The 15,755-nt window shown below is 35.4% G+C and overlaps 1 protein-coding gene across 1 annotated transcript; it reads left to right on the forward strand.

The window, feature by feature from the left end:
- The first annotated feature begins 7,746 nt into the window (after window positions 1-7,746).
- On the forward strand, window positions 7,747-15,332 carry LOC145323059 (uncharacterized). The gene is made up of 9 exons (XM_080165443.1): window positions 7,747-7,781; window positions 8,318-8,399; window positions 9,066-9,116; window positions 9,998-10,089; window positions 10,875-10,946; window positions 11,668-11,727; window positions 12,444-12,530; window positions 14,286-14,342; window positions 15,016-15,332. Exons 1-6 carry the CDS (start codon window positions 7,747-7,749, stop codon window positions 11,711-11,713), a joined length of 378 nt encoding a protein of 125 aa, XP_080021569.1. The 3' UTR covers window positions 11,714-11,727; window positions 12,444-12,530; window positions 14,286-14,342; window positions 15,016-15,332.
- Window positions 15,333-15,755: the final 423 nt, after the last annotated feature.

Genomic DNA, 15,755 nt, shown 5'->3' on the forward strand with positions numbered 1-15,755 from the left:
GTTAATGAGATTTAAACAGGCAGTAACAAAAAAATAACTTACTACTTTATATAATAGAATATTGTCACCTAAATATAAATAATTAGTTATTGTTGCGCTACTTATGAACATATCGCTCCTTGTTTTTAGTGTTGTTTAGTGATTAATTAAAATTGACTGATATGGTTGTTGTAAACATAGATGTAGACGATCTAGATGGTCAATCTGCAACAATAATCCGTCAAATTAAAAAAGGATCTATATAAAAGCAGACGAACTTTTGTATCTATTTATAGTTATATACGGTTTATTCAAAAATAATCATTATGGTTATTAAATAACAACCCTTTCGTATCAAAATCTGTACACTTAATAATTTAGTCGGATTGTTCAAGGAGGTAGGAAACATTGGGCTGTTTATTACACTAGTCCCCAAAGTTTTAAATGTTAAATGGTTGTTTTTAAAGTTGAGTGTTTTTGGGATGTACATCAATTTATCGGCCATTGTCTTATCCCTTTAGATCCTAGCGAATTATTCCACGGTTTTTCTATGGGCAGATTTAGAAGGTAAGTATCTAGATTTTATATCTCTATTGTTGTATAAGAGGGAGTTATACAAAGTTAATCACAGACTAGGAGCTAAATAAATTATGAAATAGGTTGGTAGATTCGGATTATTTTATTACAGTAGTTTCGAATTTTTATATCATTCGCAGGGATTCGCAGGCACACCCTGATAAATTGTTTCTCCAGGCTGGCTAATATAACGATTACCCTCAACCCCTCCCCTGACCATGAAGGAACTTATTGTCCAATATATGAGGACTATATAAGCAACCTAAATTGACGACAAAAATTCCCCTATTCTTTTCTAGACATTTTTAAAAATCCTCAAATATGTTAACTGTCCAAAATAATGTACATAATTGTGCAATAGTAACTTTTAGATTTCTATTTTAAATTATGCACTTCATTTATCAATACATTTTACATTAAATATTAAAAATTAATATTTTATAGCTAAAGAAATTAAAAGAAAGTTTTAAGCTTAATTTGAAGCTTTTAAAAACATTCTTTATTTAATTATTGATAATCTATATTTTTTTATATTTTGGTATTTATGATTTTTTATCCAACTATTAGTTAACTCATAAACAAATAATAATATCTTGATATGAAAGACTGTATAGTGTATGTCCATTTGTGTGTACCGAATGATCTCAATAACTGCTGGAAAGGTCTGATCCTACATTACAAAAAGCTTCTTGTAGATCCTGGAAGGGTATTTAGATTTTTTGGGGAAAGGTTTCGGTCCCTCAATCCTCCAAAAAAAAGTCGTTTCTAGAAAAAATACCCTCTCCCCCCCCTAAAAAAAAAGAATTACCACCAATTGTCCGATTTATTTCTAAAAATGACAATATATTTTTCATAGTTTAGCTTTCTTCAATTTTGTCATGCTCTGTTCTGCCAGTCAATGATCATCTTTGAGAAAAAGTTTTTTGTTTTTTTTATATTGTTGTGTAATTTTATAATGATAAATGTCTTGCAGGACTAGTGTTATATCTTACATACGGACAACCTTTGCTATATTGTAGCTGCCCTAATAATAAAGCATATCACTTGAACGAACGGTGTATATTTTCATTTAATGAATTAATTCATTAAAATAATGATTAAATATTGTTTGTGAAAACCAGCAAAAAAAAGGCTTGAACCGTCATTAAGCAGGTACTATATAAATTAATCACATACACCTTTTTGTCAACCAATGCACGGATGGGTTTGAAAATTCTAAAAGATAGAAATATCCAAATGACAAAAAGACTTTAAATAGTATATTTTTTATATAAATAATGGCAAAGAGATGTCATAGACAGGGTTTGAGCTATAATACAAAAGGATTTCATACAAATAATATATGGAATTTTTTTATACTTCAGTATTTAATTTAATAAAGAAAAAAATTTCTACAATAAGGTTACGTAACGGATAGTTCCAAAAGAAGGAGGATTGCCTTGACAATATGGTTTGTTTTTGAAATCATGAAAACTTTTATTCGACCCCACTGACAAACTTTGAAGCATAATGTTTAGTCCAGTGATTTGGTGCAATATTTCGACATTCTTCCTTCTATAAAGTAGTAAGACGATTTTTTACAATTTTTTCAAAGGTCCCATTGAAGTATTATGCTAGTCTTTGGATGGTTTTAAGTCATTTTTGCTCTTCCCTACCCCTTAGAATGTAGAGACCCAATGTACTTGGGTCGCAAACGTTAGTAATATTGATATAATCACAATAAAATAAAGCAAGTTTTTACCATATACATATATAAATAAAACACACATATAATAGAACAATTTGAGAAAGTGAAAAATACCTTTTTATAATTAATATTTCCGTTCCTTTTTTTTGTTGTAATTAAGTGTCATTACGTTCTTTTGCAGAAACCTTTACTGAGCAGGCAGGGTGTGCTTACACTTACGCTTATTATTACATTAATATGTTGTGTAATTTTACAAAAATGTAATGAATAACGAATAAATTAGGAGATGTTTTAAGAGAAGTATAGAAGTAAAGCTATTACAAATTGTTTTTGCTAAATTGATTCATTTTCTAATCTATGGTTTGAGACAGTTTTTTAGTGTTATTGATTGAACAACCACAGATACACACACACACACACACTTTAAGTTCAATACTTTAAATATTTTTTAAAACAGTTCTTTTGTTGAAAGTATTTGAGTATAGGCAGGGTTATTAAAAAATACGATAACCTAAAATAAATTCATTGTAAAAAAATTCTTTCGACTAAAGTGCATAACGTTTTTAAGCCAATGAATGAAAGATAATGGTTACAAAACTTTGGGTACTAGTATTATTAAAGTTCTGGGACTTTTTTGCTGCGATATATTGTGAAAATATGTCAGTAATATCACCTTTTGTGCAATACCATGTAGTCGTGATAATATTGAATTAAATTTCAAATCTATGTTAACAGTGCAAAAAGGAATGTGCGCATATGTTTCAAAATAAATAAGATTTTTAAGTATCCGTCTATGGTCTGGTAATCTTTGATATAAAAACTTAAATTAAAGGGACACTTGGCTTCATAAAGAATTTTAGACAAGGCAACAAATGGAAGTTTACTCCCAAATTTATGAATGCAGACTATTTAACAAACAAAGCAGATACTCTCCAATAAAAGGACAGATAAGGTAAATTAAATAATAAAATCTCTCATTAGAAGAAATTTTTTTTATAAAGTTTTAAGAATTTCCTAAGCACAAAAAATCTTAATATTGATAATGATAATTTAACCATAATAGTTAAAAAATAAAACTGTAAAGTTTATTGATGCAATACTTGAAGTAAAAAGAAGTTTTCTCGAAAATTTTTACAAAAGTCCCTTGAGTTTAAAAGCCTACTAATGACTGAATGTGTTGATATAACTTTGAGCGTCAATATAATTTACACTCCAATGTTTCCTCCCTCCCTTCAAAGAGTTTTATTTAGGAAAGATGGTTGGCTGATCTTAGTTTTTTTTTTTCAATTTAAAAATTTGAACCTGCTATTCAAAGGTTTTAAAGCGGAAATGTCTGCACAGCATTATGATAAATGTTATTTGTGGTATTACTTTCCAAATTAATGAGTATCAAGTATCAAAATTAGTTATTTTATTAGTTATTTATATTTTCTAATACATTCATTATTCATTAATAGATAAGGAAAACATTATCCATAAAAGTGAAGCAAAAAAATTGATTACAAACCAGTTATGCAAATACCTGCAATAATAAGGTAAAAACTAGGAAGCGTAGAATCCAATTAAAAGCTGTGAAATGTCAGTACGTCCATTTTAAATGTTTTATCTTATCCCTGATTATTATTTTGGTCACCTGATCCAATGATATAAATATGAATCTTATAATGATAAGGAATCATATTCTTATATTAAAGTTACTTCATTAAAGTAAAGAAAATATTTTAAATTTTCAACGATATTTACAATCATTTGATTGTTATTGGTTTATTTTGTTAAGCTTTTATGGACAATGTCACCCATTTTGAAAATAAAATTGTAATTCCTAAACACTTTTAGAAACTGTAGATTAATATAAAATAGAGCAATAGAATCATAATCAAAATATACTTATGCTGTAATAATCAAATAATTTTATAACTTGTATGAAAAGTGGTAATTAAGATAGGTATACTTAGATAAGGTTATGACGTATGAGGGGATGTACAGACAGACCGGAATACGAGTATAGAGTAGCTTCGATACAATTAAATATCAATAATATAACAAAGGTATTTCTAAAAAATACAACATTTATTAAGCAATTAAACTGGTTAGAATAGGCAGATTAATGGGATTATTATTATAGGATATATTTAATATGATATCAATTAAAGGCTTGGACGTCTCGTTTTCTGTACAGGACAGAAAACCACGTGCACGGGAATATGGGACTAAGACTGTCGACAACCTAGCATATAAGTATACAGTCTACCAAGTGCAAGCTGAGGGAGAGATGTTCTCACAAGGCCTGCATAAAATCAACTAGCCCCTCAACACAGCAGGATGGAGTATAGTGGCGGTTACAAGTGGAGGTCTGACTCAGCCAGAGAAGTATAGGAATGTGGACAGGGATGGAGATGCATAAACTTGGATGGTGAATACCACACTCGCCTCCTTCTGAGGGAATATGAAATATTCCCTCACAGTTGACCTGCACGCCTGCTTCTGCGGGTTGCTGTTGTACTCGCAGGTTCTTCGATTGCGGCCATAGCCCTCTTTATGATATCAACAGGATTGGGTTCTGAGGAAGTAGGATCTTCTGGAGCTGCTGGAAGCTCTTGAGCAACAGCATTCTGGAGGGCCAACACGCCCTCACAGGGAGCCGTGGCCACTGGATCTTCAGAGACAGCGCCAGCCTGCGGATTAACAGGCAGATCAATTCCAGATGGAAAGAGCTCACTGATTTGAGCATCGAGCTCTGTATCACTGTTTTCCTCTGCAGGATCCAGGACCTCGGGATTGCCTTCTCTATCGGTGGGCCTGTACTCATCAGAGCACTCAGAACCGCCATAGTGGGAAACCAGCTCAACTCCATCATCATCTGGCCGGGATACGTCCTCAGCGGGGAGGGATGCCTCTATGGTCGCCACATTCTGCCCAGGTACATTCATAATATTACAACGAGTATTAATATATTTAATTACCCTGTCAGAGTTTTGGTCCAACAATCGACTAGTGGCCTCAATAACCGTGGTCATTCGTGATTTTAACTCAACGGTCGAGTCCTCAGAGACAGTGCGAATTTTTTCGCGCAAAGTTTTGCGGTTCCGCAGTAATTCTGCGGAAATTTCAATAAGGCGCTTGCCATGTTGTATATATGCTTTCTCAACGAATGAAGCATTGCTAGCAATTTTAGATTCCAGGCTTCTCTGGAAGGGGAGAAGAGCTTCCTCCATTGCTTCTTTTACAGTGGAGGATAGGACTTTTTTCCATTCCTCAGCAGTCACCCAAAAAGCCTTAGGCTCAATTTTGCTTTCTGCTAATGTCTCTTTCTTTTTAGGGGGTAATGGAGGCGGTTGAGTTTCCACCTTAGCCTTCTTGGCTGCTGGGCCGCCGCTGCCTGTTGGTGTTGGCGGACGTTTTTCTACCGCTTTTGGGGCTGATTTTACGGCGACTACCTCCAGTTCAGGTGAGGCACTACGTTTTGGCGGCGATTCCACCCGATTTTTTTGCGGTTCCCCTCCCCTATTTTGTTCCATTAGAGGCCTGGCCCTAGGCCTGGCTTTATCGGGATATTCGTTGGCCTCTAAATTTTTAGCCTGCCGCAATTTTTCTTGCAATTCAAGGAGTTCCTTTGGAACATCTTTTCCCGCGGTGCGGTAGACGTGGATCGATTTTGAGACGCATTGAAGTTCACTGAGGTTTTCAGGGTTGCGTGGCGGTTTTACTCGCGGCTGATACCTGTTCTCGTCAGGTTCATAGTAGGCTTCCTCAGGGCCGCCCTGGGGATAGCCATGATTGCTGTCGTAATAATAGTCCTCTTCATTGTAGAAGGGTGCCTCTTCATATCCTCGACGGTATGAAGAGTGACCGGCCCCATGGGAGTGGTGGAAACCCCTTGAAAAATTCCGCCTGGGATATCCTAAAATAAAAATAATAAACTTAAAATTAAGGGTCATTAATTCCTTATACCGAATAAGGAAATATTTTTACAAAGACGACCTTTAGGGACGACAATCTTATAGGTATATATGTCTGTTTACAGGTCGTCCGTTTTTTGGAGATTAATTTTCCCCATTATTTGTAAAATCCCGCAATTCGTGTGTTTCACTCGTACCTCCTTCTTTGTACGCGTGAATTTTGGTGCAGGCTAATATATAGATGATAAAAGCAACGCATAATAACGACCCTATTCCTGTAAGGATGGCTGCTACTACAAGTACTATATGATACCAAGTACTAGATAGAAAATCAACCACCTTATGATAAGTTTGAATAAACCAGGAGTCAGTTATTTTTACTTCAAAATTATTGGAGTCTGCGGCAAGTTGGCTGAGGTATAATTCCTCGGCACTTTCTGAGAAATTAGTTTTTTCTAGGCTTTGCCAAGAATGATAAAGAAATAGGCTAATCGGTTTATCCATAAGATATTGGTTTACATTTAATATTTGCATACCCTGCCCTTGATTCCCAAGGAATTTTCCTTGGTACAAATGTAAGAAAATTGGATTTTCGGAACATTTAGTCGGAGTTAAATGGGTGGTGTTAACCAATCTGCGTGAAAATGGTGATATTCCCATAGTCTTATTATTGATTGAAACCGAGAAATGATCCACAAAGCAGGGTAAATTTTCTCCCAAAGAAACATTGATTTTAAGACTATCGCACTGTATTACCAAATCCAGTTCACCGAGCGCCCTAACTAGTTTTCTACGATGAGTCTGAATACTACTTTTAGACAGAAAATGGTTCTGTAAACAGCGAGTTTCGGGGACAATTAATTTACTATATTGTTGGTAGGAATAGAAAATCTCTAGTGGTAACATGTCATCCTTTTCCTTAGCGTTTAAAAGTGGGAAATATGGTTTTACAGAGTTTGTGAACCATACCATTAAGTTATCAATATTAGTTTTGTAGTAAGATAATTCGGGAATTAGATTTTCAAAATGTTTTTTATCTTTAAGTTCTAACGCTAGCGTAATTTGGGGATCGATCACTAGATATTTTTGGGCACCCTGTTCTCCTTCAAATGTAAACAATGAAATATTAAAGATGTCTACCGTTCGCCAAGGAGAAGTGAATTTTTGTGCGTTATCAGATTTATCATCTGAGATAATTCTATCGTAGCCTATTCTAAGATTGTGATCTAAACAATTGTTTCCCACCCAGTGACTGCCCAGGTAACAGCCCGCTTTTGTTTGTAATAATTCAACAGGCTCAGCCTGGACCCCTATTTGTTTTTCCTCAAATGTCCCAGGGATAAAAATGCCGTTAATGGTTACGCCGTTTCCCTCGCAGGCGGGGTCGATGCCGTTAAGGAGGTCGTTGGGGTAAGTGAGCGTCCCGTTTACCAGGAAACGCGTGTATGACATCTGGTGTTCATACACTGAGACTGATTTTCCTTCAAAGTTAAATATTTTAGTTTTGGACATGGTGTAACAGTCTTCATAAGTTACGAGGCTCGGTATCTCCACGAGTGCTGGAGCAGCGAGGTGGATGTGGCTATATCTGCCACAATACCAGTAATGAGTACTGGTTCGGAGGTGACAACGGATTCCAGGTATAATTTTTCTTTCAACCTTTTGAAGTAGGTGAAATTGTTTTTGTTCAATATTGGTAATATCAAGAAACGCAGCGCATTCAGAGATTTTCAAACGCGGATTTTCGTTTGCTACACATTGAGTCGCATCTATTTGTATTATTTCGGACGCATTTGATTTTGCCAAAATAATAAAAAGCCCCAAGAATCCCAAAATAAATTTACCTCGAGCTCCTGGTGCCTTTGCCAAATGATGCTGCATTTTATTTTTATGCTTCTTGTTTTTCTCTGAAATATGTTAATTAGTTAGTTTTAACATATATTTTTTGTTTATTTTCGTTATTATACATACGTAGATTAAGCTATATACATTTGCCACCTTGGTTTTATATAATTATACATTTTATATACATTTTATTTCTTCCTTTTAATTGGGTTATGCAGTCCGATTTGGACATGTATGCGGTTATCCCCCCCTTGTGACCTAGTTTTTCTTTCTTCTTCTAATATATATTTGGGTACTATGCTTTGTTTGTTAACATTAATAACCTTTTCAGGGCTGGATTGTTTGGGTCTTTGTGCGAAGAAAGAAGCCTCGGACGGGACGGTTTCTTCCAAGAAACTATTTTCGACGTGGATGTTAGGACCGGATGACCGATCTGCGCCAGGGGGTTCTTGGTCTTTGGGCTGTGGCTCAAATGGTGAGTTTTTTTCCATTATATCCCCTCCCCCATCACAATCCACCTCCCCCTGGGGTAAGTCCTGACTAGTTTCAGGGTTTTCTTCTATAAAATCGTCACCATCGTTATCTAGGTAGGTAAAATCGTCATTTTCCATACCTTTATTATCGTTTATTTCGGTTTGTCCGGTATTATCTATGGTCAAGGTTATTTCCTCAGACGGGACAATTTCCTCAATTGGAAAGACGTTAAAGGAAAGTGTTTCCCCCAATAATTCTACTTTAGAATCTATTTTCTGTATTTTATCTCTACTAACAACTTGGTTAGTTTTTATTGGATTTGATCCAAAGGGACTGAGTTCAAAAAGGGCCTCTGAGAATTTTTTTGTTACAATAAAAGGACCCCCATAGAAAGATTGCAATTTTTTACTGACCCCTATCTTGACTAGGTTAAAAAAAAAAGCAAAGCATACGTCGTTAACGAAAAGGGGAGATGAAGCCTTTCTAGATTTATTTTGAAACTCTAAATAGATTTTAGATTTTTTGGAAACCTGTGCAATAATTTCTTCCAAATTTTTTAGGTAGTTTAAGTAAGACCTGCAATCAATGTCTTGTCTTTTCTGCAGGATTGGAGAAAAGAAATCGAGATTGAGAGTTGGTTGTCTGCCGAACATAAGGTAATATGGCGTATACCCCGTTCTTCTAGACGTACTAGAGTTAATTACAAAAGTGGTCAAAGCTAATTTTCTTGCCCAGTCTTTACTTTCGAATCGGTCATCAGATCTTAGACCTGCATAAATGCTTTGATTATGCCTTTCACATGGGTTACTATTAGGGTTTCTTGGGGGAATAAGTTTAGTTTCGATACCTAATTCATCCATAACTTTTTTGAAAACTTCCCCAGTAAAATTTGTTCCCCTGTCGCTCCTCAATGACCGAAATAAGCCGTAGGTGGGTACCACCTGTTCAAGGATAACCTTCACCGTGCTTTCCACGGTGGCGTCCTTGATGGGGTGGGCGATTATGTACCTAGAGAATAGGTCAACTAGGATAAATATGTAGCGGACATGTTGTCCTTGGAAATAGTTAGGGGTTAAAGGACCGATAAGGTCTACTGATACCTGGCCAAAAATCTCGTGACTAATGGCTGAATGGGTGATAGGTTGTTTATGTTTAGGTACCTGTCCTATTTTTCTTAGGCAGGTGATACAATTTTTGATGCGTGATTCAACAAACTTATTAATTCCTATAAGGAAGAATCTTTCATTTATCTTGCGTATTGTTTTGTTAACCCCCTTGTGACCTATAATATTATTATGTGCTAATTCGAAAACTTTATTATATAATCCAATGGGTACGACGGGTCTTTCAATGAATGTTCCATTGCTAAGAGGTTGTCTAAATATTAGAAGTCCTTCCATAACGTATAAATGTTCTATTAATTTAAAAAGGACCTCTTTCCGGCCGGTTAGTTCAGCTCTTTCAAAACTCGACAACTTCTTTTTTTCGAATATCCACCTACGAATGTCAGATAATACTTGATCTTTTTGTGTTTCAGATTGCCAAACATTGTGCACACCGACTTCCGAAGCCGCATGTAACTCAAAAATCTGGTCTTGGTAGGGGCAATCCTGTTCATAAGGATCCAAGGTAAATGAGCTAGTACATTTTTCACAATCGGTTTCCTTATGTTCTTTGCATAAAAATTGCCCTCTAGATAGATTGTCGGCATTGCAATGGTCCCTACCCTTCCTATGAATTACTGTAAAGTCAAAACTTTGGATAAAGAAAATCCATCTCAGAGTTACACCATTTATTGTTCCTTTTTGCCATTTTTTGTAATGAACTAAGGAAATCGAATCTGTACGTACAATAAAGTTTCTAAATCTTAAATAATGAAGAAAGGTTTTAAGAACAAATACTAGACATGCTAATTCGCCTTTATAACTTGGATAATTTTTCTCTGCCCCGTTACATTTTTTGGAACATATTCCAATAATTCTTTCTTCCCCCCCTTGTTTTTGGCTGAGAATTCCAGCGAAATAATTTGTAGAAAAATCTACATCTACAATAAAGGGGTTTGGATTATCCCACTGGGGATAGCCTTTACTTATAGAATTTGAGAACATATTTATGAAATTTTCCCAATCTTTTGATAGGGAATCGGTCCATTCGATAACTTTATCGTTTCTGTGTTCATCTAGGGTACAAGAATTTTTTGCATAGGATGGGAAATAGGCCCTATAATAATTGGAGAAGCCCAGGAAACGCTGGAGTTCCTTGCCTGTCCTGGGCCTGCTCCAATTTTTAATTTGTTCTAAATATGCGGGGTTCATTTTAAGTCCTTGGGAACTGACTATATGACCTAAATATGTACATTCGGATGTGAAAAATTTACATTTGGCTAGATTTAACTTAAGTTTTGCTATTTTTAGGACTCCGAAGAGTTTTCTGAGATGCTTCAGATGTTCCTCAACATTCTTTGAGAATATAATAAGATCATCAAGGTAAGAAATTATAAATTCGTATAAGCCAGGGATAAGGGTTAGGACTCTGTCCATCAAATGGCAGAAAACACTTGGCGCGTTACACAGTCCGAACGGCAGTTTCTTGAAAAGATACTGCCTGTTAAGGGCTGTGAACGCTGTCAAGTGTTTACTTTCCTCCGAAATGGCTAGCGCATGGAAGGCGCTAGTCAAGTCGAGGGTGGTAAATACATTGCCAGTGCCTAATTTTTCTAAATTACTAGAAATCAAGGGAAGGGGCCAGTTAATTTTTCGTGTTACACTATTAAGTGCACGAAAATCGATAACGAACCTAAGTTTGCCTTCCCCCCCAGCCGTTGGTTTTTTCTTTACCGCAAAGATTGGGGAGGACCACTCGCTGTAGCCCTCCTCAATGACGCCCCCCCTTAGCCAGTTTTCAATTTGTTCTTTTAATTTGGCTTCGTATAATGGGTTTAATTGAATGTTTCTAGCCTTAATAGGTTTAGCCCCGGGGATCAAGTCTATTTTATACTGTAAGAGATCGCAGTTACCGATATCGGCATCGTCAACCGAAAATATATCGAAATGATCAAGGCATAATTTTACTACCTTTTCCTTCATCCCTGGGTTATTTTTGATAAGATCACTATTTTCTAAGTCTAATTTTTCTTTAATGAATTTAATTCTTTTAAGAAGTGTAGTTCCTGACAATTCATTTATTTGATTAATATTTTCATTGCAGGAATTTGGGGAATCCGATTCAAATTCAAAGCAATATCCAACTTTAACGTTATTCAATAAGGTAATATTTTTTCCTGCTAAATTAACAAAATTTACCCAACATTCTCCCTTCTCATTTACATTATAAATACCCTCCATAAGCATCAAGCCGTTATGGCTTGTCATTTTAGAATTATTTGGGGATATATACAGCTTCCTATTTTTTTGGTGGATAGGTACTGTTATCACCGTTGTATTCCCCCCCGGCAAGAATGTTGTTTTCTTTGCTAATTTTACGCATGTTTTATTTTGTTTTAATGTCCCAGTCCCCCCCTGGTTACTCCAATTTATTCCTGGGATAAGGGAGTTTTGTTCCGTATGAACATTATTTGTAGGAATCAAGGGTATGTTTTTACTTTCTTCAACTATGTTAATTGTCGAATTTTCTATTGGGATTTGCTCGCCAGTGGGGAGCTCGAATGAAAACTTATCTAGTAACAAATTTAGACGTCGTTTCAGGGATGTAAAACGTTTCTTCGAATATTTTATCTGACCCATCAAAGCTGAATTTTAAACTTACGTGTCCTATGATATTTACTGGTTTTAAATCTACAGACAGAGCGCTAAGATTGGCAGGGGTGAATGTGATTTTATTATCATCTAAGATTTCTTTAGAAATAAGGGACCTAAAGTTGTTTCCTGTATCCACTAAAGCGTGTTGCAGGAATTCCCCCCCCACGGGATTAAGAACTTTTAGTTTTGCACAGATAGGCATTATAAAACAAATTATATTTTTAGTCGAAGCCTAAGATGCATATTTTCCAAGATCCCCACCTCAGCGGTTAGACGATGGTAATCCTCACACAGAGATTTCCTGTGTTCCAGGTATAGTTGTCTGTCGAATCTTTTTAAATAATGAAATGTTTTAACAATATGGTTAATTGTTAAAATAATTTTATATAACTTTCTGGGTTTCATTAAGTTTTTATTAAGCGCTTTTCAGCTCCAGAAATTTCTTAATAAGCATGAGAATGTTGATAGTTCTAAAGAAACTACTAAACTTTAATACGGGTCCTTATTTATATACTTGGATATATGATAAAAACCTATCGGAATAAAATTGAACTAAAAAGTTTTCGAAAGATTGAAAGGCTACAAAGTAGCTTAAAAATAAGTGTTCAGCTTGTAACTAACAAGACATTAAAAACAGACTGACTTATTTTTTGACTTATATCTGTATTTATACAAAATATAGTTTTACTAGTTAGTATTTGATTCACAATATTAAATAATATAAAGTTAGCGCTGAATTACAGCTCAAAAAATATTAGATATGGCTAATATAATAAAGAGGATCAATCATGACTGATTTATTATTCTGATATTGTAAATATTTATACTTAATTTTTCCACCTATGGGGTAGAACGAGTTTATGTATTTACTAAAGTATAATTAATGCTGAAGTCAGCTTCAAAAATAAGAAGTGGTTTGTAGTAACTGCTTTGATAGTAACTGGCCTTGATTAATAATATACATTCACTTTTTATATAGTGACCTTTTATTCCGCTGGTAATCCTAGCGGAAGCTAATAGAACTAAGTTTATTTTATTCTGCCAGTAATCCTAGCGGAAAATAATTTAATCAAAATGTTTTAAGATTTTATTAATCACGTTTTAAGTGATTAAAGTTTTTAATTTTTAACTGCTGCTTGATTGCAGCTCAAAAAATCAGAGAGGAAAAGATAATTAAAAATCTTCCTGAACAACTGAATTAGATTTGGAAATTCGCTCGTATTTATACAGATTTTCCAGTAGACCCCCCCCCCTTCTTATTATTTACTTATATGGACCGCGATAGCATTCTAGGCGACATCTTTCGGATACATAATAAATTAAATATAGTTCTATTATTGTCACTGTACAAAATGCAATAATGTTTATCCATATGAATAAGTTATTATACATAATTGCTGAAATATTTCAGCTACAAAAATCAGAGGCTAAGAGTGTGCAACTCTCAGATAAAATTGATACTGAGGATTTAACTCAAAAATCATTGTTTATATACAGATAATTCGCTTAAGGTCCCCTAGCGGTTAAAAATTGAACTAGAATGTTTTAGATTCTTATATATATATACACTCAAAATATACGATATTTACATTTTAGATAGATCATGCGATATTAAAAATAAATACTACTAAATAGAAAATAGGTATTCACTTGTTGGCTTCTTTATAAAGACTATTAGATTTTTAAAAAATGGAAATATTAAGTGCATGTGAAATGCTCCTCAGGTTACCTCCCTATTTCCCCCAATTTCCTGTTTCAGCTACATTTGGATAGGGAAAGGAGGGGAAGGAGTTTATTTTGTGTTGCTTAGTCAGACTTAATAATAACAATTTGTTTTATTTTTTCGCGCCAAAGCATTGCTTGGCAAGGGATATTTGATATTAAGGAATTTGCAAGTTTAGCTTGACATGGGATATTTTGTTTATCTTTCATATCAAAATATGAAATTCATTCGGCAAATTTTTATTTTCTGGGATAGGGACAATTAATATCGCATATATCCACTTATTTTCTACATCTAATGGACGTGATTTTTAACAATAGCTTGTACATATTTATCTATTCCAGATTCCTCGCTGGCTTCCTGATCCATTTGGTTGATAGTTTTACGCGCATACTGCTCAGGTATTTTATTACTATTACCTGGAGCTTTTCTAGGTGGTGTGAATTTACTCCGTGTTTTACCAAAGCGGGACTCAGGATGTGGGGGCTCCCCAGCTTTCTTTTTGTTGCAATTCTGCACTACATGGCCAGGGATATTACAATGCCAGCATTTAATATTTTTACTCCTCCCATTAAAGGCTCCTATAACGCCCTCGATTTGATCCCAAGCAATAGGATCATCCTCATGATCTACCCAAGAGGGAACCTCGTCAGGTTCTTCGGTTAAGTTTTCCTTATACATTGCCGTGTTAGTGGGGGTATTATCTTCGATAATGCTGATTATGGGTTGTTTTTTCGTTTCCGCAGAATTTTTAGGTAGGAACATTTCCATGGCTTGGGAATAGCAAGCCGAAAGGTTTTCCTTGCTAATATGGCCAGACCCATCCCAATTAACGTATCTTTGTCCGAGGTTAATAAGTTTATTTAAGTAAGCGTTGTAATCGTCCAAAAATTGCATACTCTCAACGTAATTGGCCATGTCCATGGCAAGGTTGGTATACAGCAGATTTTTGCTAACGTTAAGATAGAATTCTTTCCACTTCTTTTTAGGTATGAGGCCAGGATTCATGAGTTTGAACACCCTAAGTTTGTTTTCAAAATAGGTGTCAAGGGGTTGATTAGTCTCCTGTTTTAGGTTGTAGAAGTACTGCGAGGCTACTTCTGGATCCGAGAAGGGAGTGACCAGCCTCCTAATCATCAGGTAATAACTTAAGGCAGATAAGGCCTGATTTCTTTCAGGCGTAATTAGGTCTCCTAATCGTTCCCCTCTAGAGTCATAAATTCGCTGGTATAAAATATCCTTAAAAAGGATTGGGTCACAGATTCTGTATGTCTTTGCAACCCTCCACAAATTAGAAAAGAAATTATCAAAGTCGGCCCTGCCGTCCCACCTAGGGGCATCCCTCACAAAATCGGAATCCCATTTTTGTCCCTTGATAAAGCATTCTTTAATAAAATCATCGTCGGCGGCGCTAGTTGTTGCCGTCGCGGATGTGCCTGTGCCTGGTGTGTTTCTTGTAGAGGGTCTTGTTGCTACATTGGGTGCAGACCGTGTAGGTCTACGGAGGGGCTCTAACGACTTAATCCTATCAGGGATAAAGGGAAACCTTTCTAATAAGGTTTTTTCGTATTCCGTTAGAGAAGTTTCTCTTACATTCATCCAATTATCATTATCCGCCGGACCTACAAAGCCTACAATTGAATAGGCCATACAACCTGGGGCTGTAATTCTATCCTTGGCGACCCATTCGATCACGTTTATCTTTTGTTGGACCGATAGTCGGTCATAAAAAGTGGCATTAATTGAATCATCACCTATGGTGTTAAAATGAGTCGTGTTAAGACTTTCGTTTAACGTTTTTTCCGCAAACAATG

This window comes from Acartia tonsa, chromosome 6 (assembly GCF_053477335.1).
Source record: "Acartia tonsa isolate MP-2025a chromosome 6, ASM5347733v1, whole genome shotgun sequence".
Taxonomy (NCBI): Eukaryota; Metazoa; Arthropoda; class Copepoda; order Calanoida; family Acartiidae; genus Acartia; species Acartia tonsa.

Excerpts from the sequence above, each read along its gene's own strand:
- LOC145323059 (XM_080165443.1), top strand. The coding sequence starts at position 7,747 with ATGAGTACTGGTTCGGAGGTGACAACGGATTCCAG. Across the intron at positions 8,400-9,065 it reads AAACTATTTTCGACGTGGAT|GATTGGAGAAAAGAAATCGA; the intron begins GTTAGGACCGGA and ends TCTTTTCTGCAG. Across the intron at positions 9,117-9,997 it reads GGTTGTCTGCCGAACATAAG|ATTGCCAAACATTGTGCACA; the intron begins GTAATATGGCGT and ends TTTGTGTTTCAG.